At 34.5% G+C, this 25,061-nt stretch overlaps 1 protein-coding gene across 5 annotated transcripts; it reads right to left on the reverse strand.

Moving 5' to 3' along the window:
- On the reverse strand, nucleotides 1–25,061 carry LOC135832682 (protein gooseberry-like). Of its 5 annotated transcripts, none has more exons than XM_065346080.1 (9): nucleotides 24,703–25,061; nucleotides 21,722–22,025; nucleotides 16,877–16,992; nucleotides 6,218–6,417; nucleotides 5,261–5,483; nucleotides 4,037–4,251; nucleotides 3,224–3,404; nucleotides 2,859–3,146; nucleotides 1–1,525 (listed from the first exon to the last, which is right to left on the reverse strand). In XM_065346080.1, the coding sequence occupies exons 1-8, from the start codon at nucleotides 24,770–24,772 to the stop codon at nucleotides 2,881–2,883; spliced, it is 1,575 nt and encodes a 524-aa protein (XP_065202152.1). In that variant the 5' UTR covers nucleotides 24,773–25,061; the 3' UTR covers nucleotides 1–1,525; nucleotides 2,859–2,880. The 5 variants fall into 5 exon arrangements, with proteins under 5 accessions (XP_065202152.1, XP_065202151.1, XP_065202150.1 ...); XM_065346079.1 differs by having other exon boundaries at nucleotides 16,877–17,010; XM_065346078.1 differs by having other exon boundaries at nucleotides 24,667–25,061.

Consider the following 25,061-nt stretch of genomic DNA (forward strand, 5'->3'; position numbering starts at 1 on the left):
AAACGGAACAAATAATTTTATTGTTACACGTTGATAACACAAGCGTCTTGATAACAGAGTTGCTATTCCAGCCAACTAGCTCTAGTTGTGAGTTGTTGGTTGCAGTTGCCAGTTAGCGTTTATGTAGTTTAGGGCTGAAGATGGAGGAAGCATACTGACATCCAAAATATAAGAAAAACTAAGCAAATTCAATGAATTAATATATGCCATTGATGGCAAGTTAATGAAGGAAAACAATTTCAAGACATTTGTTTTAAATTTATGTTTTGAAAATGATTTGTAAAAATTGAAATTCTTCCATAAGAAGTAATGTAAAATTTTGAGGCGGTCTCCCACTTGCCTTATCTTATCAGTGCATGGTACAGAAGACGTAAATTGGCGCACCATAACCTTGCTCGGCCCGAATTGCGCAAATTTACAAATTTTCATCAATTCTACACGATATTTTCTAAACAAGTAGGTAGTTGGTTCAAAAGCAATTTTTGATGAAAAAAGGATGAGACGTAATTCACCTTCAACAGCCTATCAAGAGTTACAGTGAAGTTGATCTGATGTTAGAAACTTTTCCTATGAATGTGGAGGAAAATTGATGAAAATATGCCAATTAGCAACATTTTGACCATACCTACTAGCTCTTTTGGTAATTCCAATTCAATTTTGATCTCTGATAACTCAAATAAAACAAATTTATATTACATTGTTTCATTTATTCAATTTCAAACCATTCTGCGGTTGATGAACAATCGAAAAGTACAATTTTACAATATAATTTTTCATTATTATTCAATAGCTGCCGATTTTAATTTACCTTACTTGAAGGAGAATTTTGACATGATAATAACCTTTGATTAGGTTTAGGAGATGTTCAAACAATTGAACAAAATAATAAATACATTCGATGAATAAGCTAACAACACATATTCCATTTTTTCAAAATCTCCTGTCAATCCATCAATTCCACTTACACAATAGTAATCTACTCTAAAGACAAAAAAAGAAAAAAAGTTGTATCATGAGAACATAATTAGTTGGCTTAGGTAAGGTAACAATCAAAAGTGTACAATTTTATTAATCAAAAATCAAATTATTTTTAAAAAAACATGGAGATCATAACTGTAACAACAAGAAAAAAAGCGGTGTAATATTTACAAACAAATGCTCATCAATGATTTCTAAATTTTAACTTACAATAGTGAGAAATAAAATCAGACAAATAAAGTTGAAACATACAACGTGAACACAAGTAAAACTTATTTACAATGCAATGCAATTGAGAATTTGTTTTTGCAATTTTGCGTTTATATTCAAAATTATACGTCAATTCGTATATCGTTCAAAAATTTTTACAAACTATTATCGTTAAAAACCTTAAAAAATTACAGAGGTACACTAACAACTATGTATAAACAGAAATTCATTCCACATCATTTAAACAACGTGTTTCTACAATAATCAGTGCAAATACTGGTAGTACCTTAAAACATCTCCATGAGTTTCAAGCTTTATCCTTGTCAGCATCATGATACTAGAAAAAAAATGAAATTGTGATTAATTGACCATCGTTTCTGTAATACTATGTACATTGGCAATGAAAAATGCTGATCAAGAATATTAATTCAATAATGTTAACATTTCAAAAACTATTGAAAAAGGGAAATTTGTGCACGTTCGTGTTGATGATATGATGTGTTGTTTGAAATGTTCACTAGTCCCCATAATGGAATAGAAATTAATTAAATCAAATTCACGCAACAGAAATTTGACTAAATTAATTTCTGATCCTCTAGAGGTATGTATCCGTTGTTTCAAATCCACATCGAAATGGCCTAGATGAACATAGTACCTACATCAATGTTATGATCATAAGGACATATACAATAAAATTTATTGATAGACAGCATATCGTTATTTAGGTAATAAGCACAATTTCTTCAATAATTAGTAACAAAAAAATACATACAAATGCTTCTTTGATAGTTAGGTGGTAATATATTTTAAATACCCAACAGTCTGCCAAAAAATGCAATAAATTTCAAAAATTCTGTAAAGCAACCAAAACAATTTGATTTTGAAAACTTATGATTCATAATTTGACATAATTATTTAATATTGATTGAAATTGAAGCAAACTTTTGTGCCTTCGATGTTTTTGAATAAAAGTGTGCCTTTTTTTGTTATTTTGCACTCTTTTGTGCCAACCATCCTCAACTTCATAATGAAGACCACTATATTAGAAAATCAAGTTTGAATGCCACACAATTAAGAAATCTCTTATCATAGAAAACGTAGAATACTTTCAATTTATTCAAATGATCGGAAAATGAGTAGTTTCCTAGACAGTTTTGTGTTTGGAAAATACGTCTTTAACGCATCTATCAAAACAAGTGCGGAAAGTAGTTATTTTCTTCCCTAGGGAGGAAAGTAACTGTTTTCCGCACATGTTTACAAATTCAAAATTAGCCATTTTTTAAAATTTCGGCATTTATTTTCCTCTCATATGAAATTGAAATAGTATACGCGACAGGATTGGACAGTAACGCGATTAACTTTCCGCTCCTGTCACATAATATACTATTAGATCACTCTAAGCGAATACCCTTCCTTAAAACAGTAACGTCATATTCATAACTAATTGTTAATTGACATTCAGAAAAATAAAAACAACAATTGGTTAACAAACACTTGAAAAGCAGGAATACAATTAGTCCACTTGAAACTAGGTACATATTAACGCTAAACATTCCGTACCTAATAATTATACAACTCTACCGTATCAATTTGCTCAATACATGAAATGAATATAATACTTATGAGTATGTGAAATTTGTAGTAGAAATTATTGTTTTGAAAATACCAACCTGCAATGTGTATTGAAATTGATCACCAAGCCGGATAAAAAGTCTGAGGATGCGATCGTGGTTGTGGAGCGGATAAAAATCCGGAGGAACTGTACGGATGGTAACCAGAAGGACTGAGTGGGTTAAGCGTAGTGGTAGTAATTAAAGTAGGAGGTGGAGAACAACTACGAGGTATGTGCATTTGATGGTGGTTAGCCGATAGAGAACTTCCAATTGCCGTCCAGGCTGTGGCCCCATTGCTCGAGGTATTCAACGATACCAATTCTGTTGATCCGGTACTCTGAGAATCTGTTCAAAGAGAGGAATACCCAAATTATGATTATGTAAATTTTTTTGAATCCAGCAACGTGTGATTTGAAACAAACCTGAAGGCGATGTCATCATAGCTAAACTAGTAGGAGTTGATGGAGTCATCGGTGATAATTGATGTGGTACCATCATACTGTTTGGACTGATCGGATATGGACCTGCACTAGTGCTTAGCACAGTGTTCGGCGATACACTACCGAGATGATTTCCCAAACTATTTGCACTCATATTGACCATCTGAAAATTGATGAGAAAAAATTGTATTTGATGCCTTCGTCGATTATGTTATGCAACTAATGCTGCGGTGGTGTAATTTTTTTGCTGGAAATATCAAACGTCGAGAAATAAATTTAAGGAGATACTTACCGAATTGAAAATATCCACCACTGGGGTTAAGACATGCGATTGTAAAAAAAATTGAATGAAAAAGAAGGCCAGTTATTTTTCAACCCCTAATTACATAAAGTCATACCCAGAATCCCTTAATCAATTTTTTAAACCGATTCGTTCATTCTAGAAAAAATTTGCAGCCACGATAGTAATTGTATGTATTGGTGATTCTAAAATATTGCGAAAATCGCATCTGTTTTAGCAGTCCTTGAAATAGTCACAAAGTATGTAGTTTATTTTTGTTCAAAAGCACCAAAACGTATCATCAACTTGGGAAAATGAGAATTTTCAAAACAAAATGAAATCAGTTCAAGTGTTATAAGACAACGAAAAATTCTATTAAAATGTTTTGAAATTAAGAAAATGAATTTAAAATTGAAATATCTAAACATCACAAAACTATCGGCACGATTTCATCTCTCACTTTTTTATAATTTTACACTCGAGTACTGTCTATAATGAATAGTTGTGTAATTTACCTGAGCCGAAAGTAGTGATGGAGGGCTGATGTAGGAACTGGCGCTGAAACTGATGTAAGGAATCGGAGATTCGGAATTAATATTGGGTTTCTGCTCGTCAGTTTCGGATGCTGGTGTCATTGGTACAGAAGCAGCCACCGAAGTAATACCTTCCATGTGATGATGATGCTGATGATGTGAGCTGTACAAATTGGGATGCGAATGCTCCGACGTAACTGTGAAAAAAAAAACGCAATTCAGTTCTCTATTTTTCGAATTTTAAATAACATTATTAGGTATCTTTCCATGATTTATAAATTTTTTTATGAATGATTTTTCACAACTTTTTCAAATTTTTCTGATCACTTCATTCTGACATTGTCAAATCTTGATGTCGTGTTATGTTTTTTTCGAAGAGCTTTCTCACTCGCTTCTCTCAGTGTTCGTGATTTTTTTTTTAAATTTAAAAGTCGTGTTTAATGATGACGTGTTCTGAATGGCGCAAAAATAGTTGAGAAGAAAACGGGAATGGAAATGTTTTTTAAATTGTAGTAAAAAAAAGTATAGGTAGTGATTTTTGCTTAAATTAAATCGAATTTTTAGAATGTTTTAATTCGCAGTTTTTTTAGGCCTCTTATCGATATTGAAAGTCTAAATTAGGGTATGAACTGAATTTATGATCGACGAATTTTGCAATTTTTCTTAAAGTAATCTTGGATGAAAATTTATTATTTGCTTCATCTGACCGAAATGAAAATTGGTCCTTACTACCTATATTTAATACCAAGAACAAGACAAGAATTTCGGTATCCTCAGTTTCAGAATTTGCGATTCCACAGTCTTGTAAATCAGAATGTCCGACCATTGTATAGTTTTTGACATCGCGAACTATCAAATACTTTTTTTTTTAAAATAATCATTGATGAAAAAATTTGTATTCTGAAGTCAAACTGGTAGATTGTAATGAAAGTGTGACTTGAAACAACGTTTTCGGAAATGTAATGAAAGTGTGACTTGAAACAACGTTTTCGGAAATGATTACCTGTCACTTGATTTCATTCGTTGATTTATTTGTGCTAATTTGAAAAAGGTAACTCCCCCCATCCGTCATCAGTAAGCTCTCAAATTTTTCCATCAGGCAGTTGAAATTTTTTATTCTTTCGAGTGGTAGCAATCCTAAATCTCCAACCTCATTGTTTTGAATACGTCTAGTTATGAGCACAGATGTAGGTGAATTATACTTACGTTGAGGTGATGCCGAATACGTCGTTTCTGGTAAAGATTGAGAAGGTAATACGTAATTAGTGGGCGAAGGTGGGCCACCATTTTGGTGGCTGGTTGTACCCACAACAGAACCGTGATAACTCATACTCATCGGTGATATGCCAATAGGGCTGTAATTACCATTGCTGTTCGGATTATTGCCCATTTGTTTTCTCATCCTCGCTCTTCTATTGCTAAACCAAACCTAAAACAGAAAGAAAAAAAATCCATATTTTTTTGTGTTGCATGGCATAAAAACCTTCGGTTTTGCTGACATTCAATTAGGTGGACGTTGTCCAATACCCAAGTTTAGTGGCGACCTTAAATTCGAAGGAAATATACTTTTAAGCAAATTAAGCGTTTCAATGTTCCTTAATTTCCACTCACAACAGCGAAATAATCGCTATCCTTTGATCGTATACCTCGTCCAATATCACTGTTACCTATTTTATACACGAGCCCTCCTACTAGGTATGCCTCTCTGCCATCATTATTACAATACAGGAAACACACGTTTGTATAATTTTTTATTTTCTGTACAAAAAAAAAATCACTTCTCTTGGAAGGTCGCGAATACCGCGGCGTGTGAGAACCGATTACGACGTACTTTACATTACTACTCTTTTATTCACTCTCACTTTCTTAATGATATGTATTTCAGCCAATTCCAGCTGACCGATCATTAATAGGTGAAACCACCCCTGCTGATTACAGAAGATTAATGCACGACGAGCTGCTTACATCGCTGTGTAACTTGGTAGTTCACTCAGACGTTTTGTTCTTGCATCATTATCTACAAAAACACTCCGGGATTTCGCTCTTTTTTTTCTTCAAATAATAATAAAAGTAAAAGTATTCGCGTAGTTCGTCGATCGCGGTGGCATCATCACACACTCAGAAAAACTTAACCAAGTGGGCACATTTTTGTAGAACACCTACCTGTATTCTAGCTTCGGTCAGTTTGGTTCTCTGAGCTAACTCTTCCCTTGTGTAAATATCCGGATACTGAGTCCGTTCGAAAGCTTTTTCCAATTCGTCCAATTGTTGCGCGGTGAAAGTTGTACGACTCCTTCGTTGCTTTCTTTTTAATGGTATGCCAGGCTCGGACTCGCAATCAGATGCGTCAGATACTTTAATACCTAAAAAAATTGAGTATCATAAGTCGTTTCACTTTCACGTACCTGTAAAGTGGCCTTCCTTAATGACCGTGCATCCTTGATCGATGCTAAAAGTGAGAAAAATACGCCAGCCACACTGATATTTCGTAATTGCCCAACATTGAAGTCTTTACACTGTACCTATAGGCATGATTTATACCAACGCCTAAAGTAAAGAGTGAAGGAAGTAAGAACGGAAATTTTTCCGGTGTATTTACCTCTCTTCACTTGGTCGACCATACTAATAATTTCTTTATACATGAAAAAAAAAAAAAAGGAAAATTATTACGAGTTCTCGCAATAGGATACTTTATCATACAATGATGAAATCACAGCAGAGGTATATACCTACTCTCCTCGAATCGTACTTCATAAGTAAGTACAGCAAAGAACTAAGTGGTACATCTATTCTATGTACTGTACATTTACATTTACGCGTACCTAAGTACATTAGATCTCTAGAGATGGCCTTTTAAATACAGGGAGGGGACTCTTTACCACAAGACGCACACCTACCCACGCAATTAGTTGAACTGTCGGTTAACGGCTACTGCTGTCAAAAATTTGATATTGCTTAAATAACCGTAACGAAAACATCCCACAAATATTATAAGTCTTATACAAGTAGGCCCTTTTGCTGCTGCTGTAGTTGCCATTCAGTATAATGAATATCTCTCCATATGTTTTAATAATATTTTGCTCCCGCGTCACGTCGGAATTGTTACATAGTCGCATCGATGTGACAGTTGCTGCAAGTACCTACTACTTTATATGAGCGGCATCCCTCTTTCAAAAGCCCCAGGAGTGTGTAGGTCATGAGTTGTACATGCACATGCCGCTCTTTCGAACCACTTTTCTTTTTTCAAAACCCCGAATCGATCATCGGAGGTACTTTTTTGGTAACCTTTTTCTCCTTCGTGTTTTACGTGTAAAAAATCACCAAACCAGACGTGTAAGAAACAAAGGACGAGAATTGAAAAATTGGGAAGAGAAGGAAGAGGGATTGAGTCTGATAGACGACTGATTTCAAAGGTTCTTTTTCACCTTATACATAGTAAGAATACTGGTGTTAGGATCTACTTATTTAACAGCTGACATATGTCTAATAGACAGACGTGCTTGGAGACTATTTTTTCATCAAAAAGGGTGCGAAACGAATTTGGGGCGAAGAAATTATTTTTAAGGAAATTTAGTTCACGTGGCAGAGGTAGGCAAACCATCGTGCAGGACTGCAGGTGTTTCCTTGACGGTCTCGAGAAAAAAAGTTACTGGAACCTTACACTTAGAACTTCTAATTTTCGAAAATTTCCGGTTTTTTTTTCATAAGAAGTGGAAGCACCGGTAATGTCTTTATTTTCTTTTTTCTTTTTTTGGGGGGGGGGGGGTAGCCTCAGTTCAGAATGGCGACGCCCTTTATTTGATCAAATTATGCTGCTGTCATTCAAAAAAATCAAAGTTTTATGTTCTTTTTTTTGAAATCCAAATAGGTTCCAATTATTTTTTTGATTTCAACTAAATATTGCAAGATGTGCTTCAGGAAGTCTCAATTTATGACTCAAAACCGCATTTCATCAAAATATCAAGATGATAAGTACGCACCTATATACTTATAATACGGTGTGCAATTCTTTCAGAGAAATTATTTTCCCAGTTTTCCAGACAGAGAGCATAAATAGAGAGTCGAGTATTGGCGAATCGGCACCCGGCTGAGATTTTGAAATTGACTAAAAAGGCAAAACTGACATTTCAGTGGCATTTTTTTGAAAAAAAAACTGATTTTTCACGATTTTCTCACCGAAAGTCGTCAATTTTGGTCGACATTTTTTTTCTAAGGATAGCATGAACAAACGCATCACTGGACAATCAACCTGAATTTGGACCACATTTGTAAATTTTTTTATGTTGTACATATATTTTTTCATTTGAAACATGAATGGCACCATTTTGGGACCCCTTGGTTTCCTTTTGGAGTGACCCACCGGGCTAGAAGTCATGTCCATCCATACTAATATCAACTCGAAATGATGAATTGAAAGATGATTCCTTCGTTTCCAAACGCGTGGAAACGTATGGATGAAATGTTTTTGAGATTTTGTATGGGCCTTCTGACCATTGTACAGTTAGTTGCTGTGACAATATTATTTTTTGCTTATTTGTTTGATAAGGCTGTAATCAAAGACCAAATATGAATGGTCAAGATATTGTTGACTTTATCGCGTAAAGGCCTTTTGTTCTCAGATTATCGTCTGAAAATATGGAAAATGTAAATTTCCATAGTAATTTTGCTGTATCTAAAGTACATAGGTTTTATGAGGCTTTAATATTATGAGCCAAACATCAAAGGTAAAAATATTGATGACATCATTGTATAATGGTGCTCAGATTACTGGAATAATAAAATTTCCATGGTAATCTGAAGGTGTGGAAATAACAATTTCTAAGGCATTGGAATAAATCTACAGTCCGTGTCCGTATAGTTGTGATCAAAGGCCAAACATCATCAAAGGTTGAAATATTGATGACGTCATAATTCAAAGGTATAATGTTCTCATAGTATTGGAGTAGAAATTTCCATAGTAATACAATATTTCTGCGTTCATATAGAAATGGCGATTAATTAATGTACATAAATATGTAGCAAATCTGATTGGTTCTTTCAATTGAACATAAATATGTAGCAAATCTGATTGGTTCTTTCAATTGAAGAACGACACGATTCACCGAATCATTCGAGGGACGGGTAGTTACACGATTTATAATTCTGCTAGTCTGAACATGAATTTTAGCCCTATAGGTCATCCCAAAAGAAAATCAGGTTTTCCTAAAATGGCGCGATTCAAGAAGGAAAAAATATTTTTGAATACGAAAAAAATGATGAAACCAGCCTTTGGCTAAGATTTTTCATCCATTAGAACATCCCTTACACACTAAAAACGTATTTCTTGATACGTTGGCTCCTCGGCTTGGGATCACCTCACTCGTTACCAAAAACAACAAGGTAAAAATTGGAAGGGGTAGTAAAAAGGAGCAAATAATTAGACGGGCAACCTGTACTCTTTTCATTTCTTACTAGTTTCTACGCCTCCTAAAAAGCAAAACCCAAACAGTGGTCTACCTTTACGTACATTGACAGCAGCAAACACATAGATCAGACTATGATTTTAACCCTCGATCCGCCTATTACGTTTGAACCAGTTTAAAATCGAGACCGTCAATCATTCGTGAGTTGAAGAAGTCGCTTTCTTTACGTCGGTTTTGATGAAAACCACCAACTAGGCTAGCCAATCCATCACATTTTACACGGATGGCACTTCGCAGTACAAGTGAAATTGACAATAGAGTAGGCTTGGTAACATCAGGTTAACATGAATCACGCCCTTTGAAAAACGGATTAATATCAAAGCAGGCACTTCTTTAAATCTCCATCTTCAGTGTACGGTTTACCTACAGCATTCACACATAAATATAAAGAACTCCCACTATTCACTACGAGTTTTGATACAGGGTGTCCCTTTCCCTTTCCCTTTCCCTTTCCCTTTCCCTTCGAATGTCTGCCTACTGCATTACTGCCATACCATACTTCAGATTTTGGCGCATAATATAACTGACGTATGTACATATATGAATATAAATTCATATATTGAGCACACTATAGTGTGCTCAATGCTCATTAATTGTTTACTTTGAAAAATATTGAAACAGCATCAATTTTGAACGATGATTTTTCGCTGGATATGCTTATTAAATTTAAAATGAGTATCTAAATTTGATAAAAATCGTAATTTTGAATTGGAAATCATCAGAAAAAATTTCAGCTTCTGAAAAATAATTATCAACGCGCAAAGGTAGAAAATACACCGAAAAAGAATTGCAGTTTTTTTGTTGAATTTTTTGATTCCTCCTTCTCCAAAGTGGTTTCAAAGTTTAAATGTGGATTTCTTTTGAAAGAGTTCAGGGTAAATTTCCCTTCAGTACCTCCACTTTCATACCGAGTTTCATGTCAATCGTTTGAAAATAGCCCAAATTGGTATAAAACCGCAGTAAAACATATTTTTATCTTCTACCCCCCCCCCCCAGTTGCGGATTGAAAATCGCTCGTGCGTTCTAAAATTATCATTCGGTAGTACCAAAACGAGAAATGTTGAAGAAATCAAGATTTAAGTCTGAGGACAGGTCATCACACTTACACTTTCTGTACTAGAGCCTAAGAGCCTATTCATTTTCTACCTCAAATTATCAAATTTTGATTTTTCTTGTGCGAGAATAGCATTTGAATTTTCAAAATTCGTTAAAAATCAGAACGTGAAATTCGGATTTTGAAACTTTTCCTGATGACTTGATTATTTTGTGATGCTCTTTGGATTTTTCTTCTTCAAGTCAAAACAAGAGTCTGCCAATTAGAATAGCTTTTTTTTGTACGTAGTAATTTTCGCGTAGCATCACGTCTCAATAGCAAAATGTTCGAGTACACCCCGAATTCAAATTATTTCTGAAATACGATCAAGGCACCCTGTATATACCTACATCGAATACACGACACGAGAAGTGTCACACAACTTATCGAACTCATAACTTAAATTTTACATGTATGTAGTTCGAGACCCACACTGCAACCGCACACGTATTCTACAAGATCACAAACTTATAAACGCGAAACGATTCGGCGTTTTAAAATGCCGACAAACGAACGTGCAGTTGGTTTTCGGCACCTTTGAAAAACAATAGCGGGCTGCACAGTGCGTACTCTCTGTGGCCAGCCAAACCGGTTGGATGGGGTATCTTTACGTCTGGTTTGGGCAATTTTTCTCTATTTGTAATACCGCGCGGCTTGATTTTGCAGTCGCACCTTTGGTGGTAAAATCAACTCCGCTGCATTTACCTACCATAGGTATATTTCAAAAAGCATTGAAAAAAGTAGCAAATCATCTAATAAATGATTTTTTAGAAACACCGACACTTTAATGACTTTGACTACTAAACAATACACACCGATCAAAAGATAATATCGTCTTTTTTAGGTCTTTGAAATTCGGTGTTAGCATGGTGGAAACCTTAGTTATCATTTCCATTGGGTATAGGTACTTATAAATGAGCTGCAACTATAAGTACATTTACAACACGATACCACGATTTAATTATTTTACCCGTCTAAAAAGACCTAACTAATTTTTAAAAAAATGGAACACAGGAAGAATACTCGTTGTAGTAGAAGAGTGAAAAAAAATAGACAATTAAAAATACTTCCAAGTTGCAATGATACAGCAAGTCATGCATTTCCTGCTTGTTCGATGTCGCTTTCAAATAATGTCAGTTTTTTGACGTCGTCGTTGTCGTCCATTTAACGAAGTCAAAGCAGAAGGCAATAAAAAAGTACACGAGTTGAAACTCACGCGTCTGGTGTACATAGGCCCCCTGTATGTACCACATACATAATTGTTATTACTGTTTAATGACGTTAAATTGGATTGGTTAACCGAACAGGCGGAGCTTATGTATCAAATACCACTTTCCTTTTATAGAACGAGACTCCCAGAGCGCACTCGACAATCCCAACTAAACGAGAATCCATCAAGCCCTACCTAAACATCAAACAAGAGTTGATTTACTGCCTGAGTAAATAATCCGTATAATACCGCAGAACCAGATGCACACGAATGCCAAGACCAACAATAATGTTATGAATGAAGTCCATCCTTCTACACCTATTCGTACTTCCTCTTCTACTGTAACAGGTATTCAAAATGATGGTCCCTCACAAGCAAAGCTAAAATTCCGAATCTCTCCCTCACTCATCTTCCATTGCTGGAATTATTTCGACGAAGGTTGGACTTCAGGAAAAGACAGGTGAAAATATCATTGAATTCAAATATTCTGGGCACATAGAATTTTCAATTTCGACGAATTTTTGTAAATTTTATAGGTCATTTGATGCTTCAGAAGTTTGTCCTATAAAAAAAGGTATTTTCGAAAAAATCGTGTTTCTTTCGCTCTAGCCCCTACCCAACCTGTTTTGGAAGAATGACCATATTCCGATGGGTAGTACTCGGGATTTTGCGTCGATCATAATCCGAACCTACATTTCTTTCTCGAATGCGAGTATCACGAATTAATTATGCTATATTACATGAAAACATTCATTTCCGAAACTAGAAAAATACTTCGGAATACAGTGCTGCTTTTGAATTTAAAAGTAGACGTATTGTTGTGATTCAAAACAGCCACTTTTCGAGTTTTACACTGGATTTCAATGAATTAAGCAAATAGACATTAGACATGCAGTTCTGTTTGAACTGACTACTGCATTTGAATAAGAAAAGAAACGTGAAGACTCAAGTACGAGTAACATGGATTTGAAGGGAATAAAAGCAAGGTTTCTATACTCTCTTTTCTTCGACCACTATAAAAATGCAGTTTTATTTTACCTTTTTGGTTCCTCATTGTCATTGTAAAACGAACAAAAAATACGATCAGTAGGTATTTAATGGAAAGGAAAAAAAAACAACATTTTAAAGAAAAATCAACTATTTTCAATCAGAATATCAGGGTGGGTACCTATTTTTTAGATATGTCAGCAGAAAAAATTTTGAGAAATTAACCCAAGTACATATTTTTTTAATGAGTTGACAACTTTTGAGACATTTGAAAATATTTTCCCGATTTCTTTCAAAATTTGATGTAAAAATAATTAATACTTGCACACTCAAGATGAATAACATTTTGTTATTTTTTAGTAATGTTGAAAATCGATACATACGTACCTAGTAGGTACCTAACTACCTACCTATTTCTTATTCATTTTTTAATAAACTGAGGAACGTTGTAACGTTAAAAATTGTAATTTTTTGAATTGGAGAATTGATTGTTTTATCAAATTATATCATTCGTTTGAAAAGCTGGTAAATGAACGATCAAAAGGGTCAAGTACGCTGAAATGGACCTATCAACTCCTCAACGAAAGATCAAATCAACGTTTAATAGTGAGTCACTCAGTGAACCATACACGACTGCACCTCGAGCTATTCATAAAATAACACTCAGCATCACATCTTTGGTCGACTAGCCCGCCATCCTTCGGCTTCAACAATCAGCAGCGCGAAAATCGCCACCATATCAAGTTTTTACTTCTTGCACGCTCTTCGTTATCCATTCATTCCATATACCCACACGGATCAATACCGTTACACAATGCAGCGTGAAATCATACAATTTCGTCACAAATTGCTTATTATCAAGAAGGCCAAATAGTATATCAATTGCATTCTAACACACCTGTTTGTTTTATGATTATACAAAATTAGCATAATTTACGCCTATTCGAGTCGTAAATTCTGCGCAATAATGTGAGTTTCACAATGCCCACGAAGGTACCATGGGTATTTTCGTATTATTATTGAAAATAGTGTGGCAGTTAAGTATATTTGTAGGAAAAGTACCCAGACAAAAAGGGGACAAGTCGTCCCAATTTGGACGTTACTTAACTATCACAAAAGCAAACGTAAAAAAAAGAAAAAAAAAATTGGAAATTTCGAAATTCTATCCTCGCCGGCATATGGTCGAGCGTTTATGTACGTAAACTGAAATAGTTAGGTATACTTTTCGCCGGTTACTTTGATATTTACCGCTATGGATGTGAAACGGTTACTTTGACTTTTAAATCGCTCACCTCGCAGACACGACGACGACGACGTCGTTGACATTATTACCAGTAACAACTGCAACATTTATGTGTGTTGGTATATGTACCACACTACCAACTACCTAGGACACTATGACATGTACTGCTATCATACATGCAGTTTTGCACTGTATGATTTCAAAATATGAAAACATTTACATTGAATTCACACAAGACTTACTACCTGAGCACCTATGCTAAAGCGTTATCTATTCGTCTTGTCACAAGCGCTCATCAGTCACACCTAAGCAAGTACATAATTATGTATATAGCTACTTCAAAACATTAAATTATACGTAAACAGGTAAATAAACAAGAGGACATTTGAACCCAAAACGAAATAATTTTTGTAAACAATTCTCAATTCTCACTCTGGAAGACATTTTTACTCGATTCGATAATTATTGCTAAAAAGCATTAATAATATCGTGTTATGTTTTTTTTGTTGGTATTGTTGGCTTAGACCCAAACATTTAAATTTATAGTGCCAATAGGGAGCATATAGTTCGTCATAATACAAAACGATAAAATGTCATTGACTGAACGAATACGATGCCAACACTGTTGTAAAATTCTGATATGTTGCATTGCGGCAAAAGTCGCGAATATTTCGAAACACTATAAATCGTTGGATAGGCGATTGCACATGCACAGGGTGTCACAGAAATCCCAGAACTGTTCTTAGTTCTAATATCGTTCTCCCCTTCGAGAAATTTTAAGTAATGTTGTAGATTTGGGCTAATAATTGAGATTGATTTAAATGCAATTACATAACATTGAACTTGAAATCAATTGATCAAAACTGAATGAAAAAATTTAAGTTTTAGCAGATTTCAGTCGTTGTAATTGAAGTGTACATAATTTACATATTTTCCAGTTGCAAAAATACGTAAGTATGAAAAACAGCTGGAAATGAGCCAATGTTGTCAAAATTATCAAAAAATATGAGGTTACCTTCCGTACAAAAAATTAGTAGTTTTAGTAACCAAAAATGAGTAGACAAGGTATTCCTCAGTCAATATTATCGCTTCTTGCGAGACTAAATAGGCTGGTTCTGACACATGTACTACTTCACTTCTTAATTTTCAAAGAATTTTGAAAAAAAAAACAAATTTTCAAACACTTTGAAGAGACTCGTCGTTTTTTTTTTTTTTTTTTAATGATTAAAATAATCTGACAATTTTACTTTTAAATACGAGTTTTCCAGTTTCTTTGTTTTTTTTTTGCAAATGCAACTTTTGAAAAAGGAAAATGAAGAGGGCATTTGTTATAACTTTTTCGTGAGATGAAATATTGATTGAAATATTGTTGAAGTATTCAATACTGTAGCGTCGAGCATAAATTTTGAAAAATGATCGGAAATTGCTTAAATTTTCTAATTTTTTCTTGAAAACAAAAAATACCAACTTTTGTTCATTTTTTGCTCAGTTTTAGATTTTTGAAATAAATAAAACTACTATACCTATGTAAATTCAGCTACTGCTTTAAGATACCTATTTGTTCTCGAAATGGCGAAACTCTGATTCAATAGGACAATATTAGGTAAAAAATAACCAAATAAATTTTCGGTCGCTGTATTTAGTTGAATTTTAGCAGTTTTCTCTCCCCCCTTTTTCCAGCGATCTCTGCATCAGTTTAGCAATGTACTTATTTCAAATTTTTATTAGGTATTTTTGAGCTGTGGCTTTTTCCCACTGTGATAGACAGTTCTTTTAAAATCTATTCTCGACTTTTTCAAGATTTCTTTAATCTTTGATTGGTATTGGGTAGCCAATGAACGACTCTATCCATTATCTAGCCTATTACATTTACGAACATAAAGGTGCAATTTAGCCCTGATAAACGAAAAAAAAAAAGTGTGCATACGATAAATTTACATTTCCATTCAAATCGGGTAGGACATTTTCTAAACACCATGTACATAGTACAAATTCTTTATACACAGAAGCGAGACGATAGTATCTTTGTAATACAATTGTCAACGTGAAAGGAAAAAAATCAAAGAGAGAGTACCCACTACGCAGCTACATGTGTAAACATTTCTCGAACACAAAACAAAAAACCAAAAAGCAAAGCAGACTATACCTACCAATGATACGAGATGCTGTAGTATAGTACTTAGCAGCATTCGTGAATTACAATGTGATCGTTTATTGGCTTTCAAAAACATCTAGTCAGTTCGTGATTTACCATCTTGCTGGCTATAGGTATTTATAAATAGAAGCAAAAAATCCCATTCCACCCTCAGCAGTACGCACGCGATCGCAACGAATGATATATTGTAAACCGTTATATACAATACCAATAGATCTTTTAAGTAGCCCTCGTCTATAGTCTTAACATAAAGGCGATGACCTGGCCTTTTTTACTCGTTTCATTCCATTACAAAAGATCTTTTTTTGTATATTCTTACGTCGTATGGACACAATGTGACAGCTTCGACAATTCGTGCTTCTTCAACAAGACGACAACTACCAACGGAGGAGAAAGATATTAACGTAGAAATTTCCAATTCTCTATTCTTCAATTTTTTTTTATCCTAGTACGTCTCCTGTACATTATCTAAGCCTGACGTAAAGATTTACTACAGGCGCAGGATACACGGAGAAATGCTGTGGCTGGCGTGTATTTTTTTCTTACATCTCTCGATCGAGCTAAGAGAAATGCTGCTGGTATCTTTGTGTCCAGCAGCGGCGATCAAGTAACAACCCTCCTGGCCAGAGAAATCTTACATAAGTACAGAATAACATAGATGAAGGGACTCACCATCACTGAGTTTTTTATCGGGTGGATCGTCAGCACCGTCGTGTCCACGAAGTAGCCTTGATATGGCGCTCACTGAGGGTGCATTGCTTCTATCGCATAGGCCTTCTTTAATCAATCTGGAACATACGAGAGAACTGATAGCGGATAAAGTTGAATTGTAATGATACGAGTGTATTATACAGTAGTAATACATGTATTGTGTAATAATATGGTGTGGTGTAAATAATCCTACCTATATGTAATGTGCGAATTTATGGTTAAAAGTAGCGGTTATTCGAAGTATTGATGAACTCGAACTGGAGTAGAAAAAATCATCTCAAATAGGGGAAAAAATTGAAAATCTCTTTTTTTTTATGGTAAATTGATTCATAATTTCATTTTTCCTGTGAGTCCATTATTTTCTCTTACAAGGGAGGTAGCCCAACCGGCAGAAAAATTGTAAAACTTTACAAAGCTAAATCAAAAGGCAAGTACTAAGTAAATTTTTCAATTTTTTTGCGAGTTTTTAAAAATCTCAAAAATGGAAAAATAATCAAAATCTTACCGAATTGACTTGAAAAGCTAAAAATTCAGTATCTAATATCTATATGTCTTGGTTTCGATCCCCTAAATCGATTGGAAACAATTTTGAACCGTTTTGAGCAGCTCTCGAGCCTCTAGCAGATGTTTGGGAAACGACATTTTTTCAAAATTTTGCTCAATCATAGAAACGGAATTCTGAAATTGATTTTATAGCGAAATTTCAACATACTGAATTGACTGGAGGCGGTTTCAAGTCGTTCTGAAGCCTCCAGCTGTATTTTGGAAGTTCCAGTTTTTCAAAAAGTGTCATATAAAAATTGTTCAAATCAACTTCAACACGTATATGAACTCAATTGGTGCTTATTAGTGACATCTTGACCGATTTCACGACATTTTCTCAAAATTGGTTTCTGCCAGTTCAAAACTACATACTTATCTTTGCAGCGATTTCATGATTGAAAATTTGAAAAATATTGACCGAACTAGGTTTTAGATTTTCTTTTGTCGAATCGCCCGGATACCTATCAGCGAATTTATCAAATTTTTAATCGTGAAATCGCAGGAGAAATGTACGGTTCCGAACTAACTGAAACCGGTTTCAAAACAACCCCGTGTAATCGGGTAAGAAGGTCTGTAGCTAGCACTAATATGAGTTTAAATATGGACTAAAGTTGAATTTGACAAAACTTGAAGGCCTTTTTTCAAAAATGGAATTTCTAAAATTTGTCTATTAGCAGCTTCAAAACATCGACTCACTATTTCGAAATTGAAGCATAAAGTAAATTTTAAATTTCCAACTTCATTGAGTAAAGTTTAGCGCAAATTCCAACATTCAAAAATTTTTGGAGGCTCATGAACTACTCGTGTAGTTAGTTATAGTTATATGTATGTACATGAACAAAACACTCGGAAGAGAAAAAGAACACCGCAACCGTCGCTGTCGCTGCGCCACACCAGCATCACCATAGTTAATGAAATGATTTACTATACATCTATCTACGTACTTTCCATAATTTAATAAAAATCCGAAACCTGATTTTTCTCTTCGACACTTGAATGACTACGGTCTCTCACCACGTTTTTTTCTTCTTTTTTTCTTTCTTTTTACAAAGATACCTACACTAGTCTCTATGCATGCCGCATTGGCCGGCGAAAAAAAAGCTACCAACGTACACTGCAGTAATCGTGCATAACTAATTGAGAATTACCGCGCGCCTTTCTCAATACATCGAATTTATTTATCGCGCGAACCGTCTTAGTATTTTTCTTTTTTCTTGTGTTGGTACCTAGCTACCTACGTTAAAAACTTCACGAGAAAGAGTGTTTCGCGAACTAAGTAAGATACATTTTTGACTAATAGATACTCGATCGATTGATTGATCGATCGATCAATTGCTCGGTTTCTCGATCTCACTCTACTATATTATACTCTCGTGCTCTTCTGATCGCATTATATGAGAGGCAGCTCATGGGAAATTTATTTACATTTTTTCCAAATACATACACCTGCATCATCTACGAGGAAATTCTTTTTAAAAAATTAGTCTTTTCTTTGAGAAGCCAAGTTGAACTATTCAAGTAGTAAGGCTTGAATCAAACTGTTTAAATTGAATTTTACTTCAATTTACTTTGTAAACTGAAAAATTATTTTCAAAGCTTCTGTCGAGAATTTGTATTTAGACTTTTTCCAGAATACATTGATTGACTTTTTTACTCTCATATATCATTCACTTTTTCTTTCTAAAAAGGCTATTACTTGTTATATTTTGATTTCATGAATGTTTTGATTTAGGTTAATCAGGGCCTTTAGCATTGAATATTTATTTTCACAATGTGGATGGTTTTTTGTTTCTGACATAGATACTTTCAAGTGCACTAAAAAAACTGTTTCTTCCACAAACACCTTTTCATCTGGAATGTGTATCGACCTTTTCCATTTTTGGAAAGCATCGTGAACGCTGATATAATTGACGCGATTCAGTAGGTAAACGATGATCTAAAACTACGAAAGCAGCAATATTTAAATTTAACGGAGCGTACTAGTGAATTCCCTTCCACAAATAGATATACAATACATATACACTTCACTTTCCATGATTATTATTTTCTTTTTCATTAGACAGCTATGTCCACATAGCAAATTGGTTTCATTAATGACTTCGTTTGTTATTAAACTGAACAGTTAATTCAAGAGCACGCTTCCAACTCCCTCTATTTTATTCTGAATATTAGTTGATAACATTGATTTAAGATGCTCGAAATGAAACGCACTATTTTTTAGGCTAATTTTCCTGAGGAAGCGTCAGGCTGTTGCTCAATATCAATAAAATGTGCTCAAATTTGGCGTTCGAGTCTAGTTCAATAGAAGATTGATGTGCTCTTGAAACAAAGTTTACTTGGTCAAACTTCAATGACAAAGGTGCAGGGTGTAAAAACAGCTGCAAAAGTCGAAACCGGAATCGTCGAAAGTAAATCAAAACGTGCATATAAGTGGGTAACATATCCAAAAATCAGCATTTTAGAGAAGATCAGAAACAGTGAAATTGAAGTTTTCGTGTGAACATCCGAAATTCAGAATTCTGTTCAGTTACCTCCTCTCTCCACTTGACATCCTTGAAAAATGAATTTTTGCGCCTTTTCAATGATTTAAAATTTTATGACTTCGCTGTAGCTTTTTTAAATGACGTACGGTGCTAATTCGACATGCCTATTTAACTGATTTTCATTTGAGAAGAATCACACCGATACATTTACACATGTAAGCATGGGTATTTTTTCAATCTTTTAACGTTGAACAATTTTTCAAAACTTTACCACATCGACCGAGTACTTTCCCATAAACCTCTCACTTGCAAGAAAAATAACCAATAACAATACCAAAAAAATAAGTAGACTATCTTTGAGTTTTACCAAAATGATAGGTGCGTTCGAATCTGTCATAAGTTGATGGTTTTCTTACATAGAGAAAATTATCGATAACGGTTACCTGTCGATATGGTACCGTTGCGTATAACGATGGGCTCTATGAGCCGGTGCCAGACGAGATGTACGCGGGATATGCCTTATTCATGTACTTTGAGTTTTTTTTTCGTTTATACCCCCTCCCCCCAGTTGTTACCTCGGGTGAGGAAATTACGCCGTGAAATTTCCAACTCCCTCGTGCCGACGCAGTGAGCCCTTCTCCATTTTACACAATGTGAAAAAATCGAATCATCATTGGATACAGGTTTTTCAATTGAAAACTTTCAATTCCAACATCACAGGTTGGTCTCGACTCATGCACCAATTTTAGGCTCCCATTTTTACCCATGAGGCCGTGACCTATGGTGGTGATGAACTATGTCGGAGTGTGGCTTTTATATGTATTTAGAATTGAAAAATATATATTTGCGAGCTTTTTTCGGCTCTCACGTTCCAAAGATAGGTATAAGTTTTTATGAAAAAAAAGGTCGCTGACAATTGTTAGCCATGTTTTCAAAAAATTGAAATTTTTTACGTATTAATTTACATTTTAATTTTTAGATTTAGTCAATTTTTATTTCGATACGAGTAAGGTACTCCCTTCTCGAGACACCGCGCAGGTATTAAAATCATTGTTGGGCGAGTTCATTGTATAATCTATACGTGAGTTTTGCCAATAACGGCGATAGTTTTACTTTCTTCCATCACGTCAATATTCATAAAAGTTCCATCTCACTCCTCGTTACGCCCTGATAAATACTTAGGTAGGTAGGCAGGTTTCTTAATCGTCCGCAAATTGGAGTTTCCTATCTTATGGAGTACCTACTACTTTGGTCAAAAGACAGTTATCTAAATCTAAGAACTGAAAAATCTGCCGAGAAAATCCCTGAATGATGTATTCTTCAAACAAATGAGTGGAAGTCGATGCCTCAACACCCAACTTGTTTTCATATTGTCGTTTTGAAATACTACAGGCTGAATTTTTCATCATTTATCAAAACATCATCATGCTATAAATGATCTTTTTCGAGGTCTCGTTTTTCCATCAATTTTTTTCCTGGTCAATGTTTTGCATTGAAATTTGTAGATATCAAGAACTGCCCCACTGCATTTACATTTCAGCCAAAGTATTGGAAACCGAAAATGAAATGAAATGAAATTATGTGTAAAAACAGTACGTTTTTTGCAAAAAAATGAATCATCAATGCAGACTCACAGGCAACTTTTTTTACCTTGTCCATCCACCAATACCTCTCGACCAACGTGAGAAATTAAAGTATCCCCTATGGAAATCTTATCTCAAACAGACCTCGTATATTTATATTTATTTACACTGCATATTTGAAAAAATAAAATGCCAACCTGTCTCGAATTTCCCAGCTAAAAATACTCGGATTTTCGCCTTTGTATTCTTCAATGCGCCTTTCAACATCGGGAGTAGCAATGCGCGGTTTACTGCCACCAATAACACCCGGCCTGATGCTGCCAGTTTCTTGATATCGGTTCAAAATTTTTGAAACGCATCCGTGAGATACTCGAAGCTGTCTTGAGATCACGCAAGGCCTTACGCCGGACGCTGCTAATTCTACGATTCTCAATCGAATTTGGTTCGGTAAAGGACGCCCGTTGATAAATACACCGCCTAGTTGATTCACACGGCCCTGTCCTGTAAATTGAGAGAGAAAAGTTAATGATTTCAACTTTTTTTAAATCATTGACAGAGTAAAATTTGAATGAAAAACAATTGTATGATTAAATATAGGTTTATTTTCACATAAGGAAGTAGGTAAATCTACCTATGAACGTGCTTTTTCATTTGAATTATTCAAAAAAAAGCTTTCTAGAATCAGATCGAGAAGATGAAGAGTTGGTTTAACAGACATATAAAAATGGTCGTTTTCTACACATTTCAAATTTAAAAATCTGATAGAAAATCACCAGCAAGTTGCATTTTTGTATTATCCTGTTTCCTAGAATGAGCTCAAAACCATCACTATTTCTAAAATCCCTAACAATTGAATCTTGTATTACGTTAAATGTTCATAAGTAGATAGTACCTACGCTTACAAAATTACTGAAATTTTCGAAATTTTGATACAACTTCACAAGCAGAACTTGTTCTCACCTACTGGATTAATTTTTATATTCGAGATCAGTTTTTGTTCATTGATTTTATAAATTCCAAATTCTCTTTTTTATATTACCAGTTTTCAGGTGGGAAACATTGAATTTACACTCTTGGAATTTAGTAGAAACCGCCTGAAGTGGGCGAGATGTTCAATAATCACAGACCAAAGTTGTCGATCTTGAAGCATAATTTTGGCCCTTTCAGAGCGAAATTACAAGCTCTGAAGAAATTTGAAAACTCGTTGGTGGTTCTAAAAAGGTCAAATTGGTCGGGTCAGGTAATTGTGTGGACGCACCAGACAATTTTTCGACGATGAAGCCGTTCGTTATGTACATACATTCTTTGAAAATGTGATTTTTTTCATTTTTTTGAGATTCACAAATTAGTCAAAAATCCATCTTGAACAAGAACTTATAGAATTTCGCAGAAACGACCTAAAAATTCGAGGGGATGACCAATAAACGTTGATTAAATTTATTGGTCTCAATGTTCATTGCCTTTCAAAAGTGATTTGAAATTTCTGGAGAAAATTGAAAAAATTTTTACAGTTGATTGAGAAGTTTGAAAATCGCCCTTGTAACAGCTTTTGATTTTTAAAATTTTTAAAATTCGGCAAAAATCCAAAATTGAATTTCAGAACCTGAAATTTTGGCCCAGGGAATTTTAAGATGTACTCTTTCGATTGAGCTTGAGTCTCTGTTTCCTCACAACTGCAATATTGGGTGAATTGAAAAAATCCCCTAATCAATTTTTCGAGTGTACCTACTACCTAGTAGTTACCTATCTGAAATCTATACAAGACAATGATGAAAAAAATATAACAAAAAAAGCAATACAGGTACTCTTTTTGCTCACTTCCGATTTGATCAAAAAGTGAAAACCTAATTTGAGTAATATCAAAAACTTTCAATCGAGTCATTTTTCCCCAGCACTAATTGAATATCATATTTTGCATTGTAGTTTTTGATAATTTTTTCAATTTTTACCATTTAAATCTCTTTCTCAGCTGAGGCTTGCCTGCAACCACACGCTGTTTCCTGTATTATATGTAAAATTATGAGGTCAATATGAAAATTTTTCAAAATTTGTTTACTATCATGATATTGGTAGTCCTAGTTACAGAATCTTCAAAAAAGATTTTAAAATATTCATTCACTCACATCGTAAAAATCTCCAGTTTTGTAGAAAATTTGAAGCATTTTTAAAAAAATTAGACCCTAAAGACCCAACGAAACAAAACAAAATGGTCCCTTTGGGGGAAATTCATTAAAGCGAGCCCCAAACTTCCACAGGAAACTAAAAAAATTTTTTCAAAAAAGTGTCCAAATCATCAACTCATTCCCCTACTGTTTTCACCGTAGTCTTATTCCTCCATGCTTATATCAATTTTCACACAGTACCTATCATTTCTACTCGTATGACATATCCATTTCTTCCGCTTTTTTTTTCTAGACTGAATAATCGTATCCAGTGCACCCTTTTCTGCTCTGATTTTTAAAAAAACACGTTTCAAATTTCAATAAGAGCCGAATATTTAATTATTTCACTTCAAACAGATTTTCCTATGAAGTATATCATACCACAGAAACAGGCGGGCACCTTCAATAAAATTGCCTGAAGCTTCACGGCTTTTAAACATAAAGGATAGTAATGATCCAAAGCGACAAAAATAATTGAATATGTTTGAAAGCTAAACACACACGGATATCTTGCCATTTAAAAACGATTTTGTATCGTAAACTCACGACGTTTTTTTATAGCGATCTGAAGCTAAACACGTATAGATCTCTTTTTTTATTGCTATGGTGTATACCGTTGTACCTACTCTGTCCACCCAGCGTTGGTTTATGGTTTTGGCCAAAATCGAAAATAGTATAAGCGACAAAAATAATCATAAAATGAAGCTAATGAGTACTTTGAACGAGATGATTGATTTCTATTAATAATTGTACATGATTTCGGTATGAATTTCGTTGCTGAAATGAAATAACATTTTTTAAAATCAAGTTTCGGAACCCGCTGTAAGAGAAGACCCAAGTTCATTGGATACCACAAAAAATTGGAAAAAATGATTCAAAAAAGGACGTTAGAATATGCGCATTTTATCTAGCTATCGATGAAAAAAAAAAACGCAAGTCTTCAATCTATTCGATAAAACATTGTGCTGATTCTTTCTTACCTTGAAAGGAAATTCCCAATAAATGCTGATCCTTACCTTGAAACGGGTATCCACCGGTGGTAGTAGTATAACAAGGGCGCATCATCTCATAAGTCGTAACTGTCATCTTTTCATTGGTTTTTTCATTACAAGTATTAACATCACCACACACTAAACTAGTTCAATCCGCGATACATGGCATAATTCCGACAATCAACACAGAATATGCATAATCAACAGTTCAATATTTCACGATGATTATAGGTCTTGATCGCGTTGTAGGTGCACTTCACACGATAAGAACAGGCGTATTTTCCCGAAACAGAAGAAAAATCAAAATAGTGAAAGATTGATAAAAAAAAAAACTACCAACGATCCACGAAATAACGTCAAATCACTCCATACAATGCTCGAAA

The sequence above is a fragment of the Planococcus citri genome, chromosome 1, assembly GCF_950023065.1.
Source record: "Planococcus citri chromosome 1, ihPlaCitr1.1, whole genome shotgun sequence".
Taxonomy (NCBI): Eukaryota; Metazoa; Arthropoda; class Insecta; order Hemiptera; family Pseudococcidae; genus Planococcus; species Planococcus citri.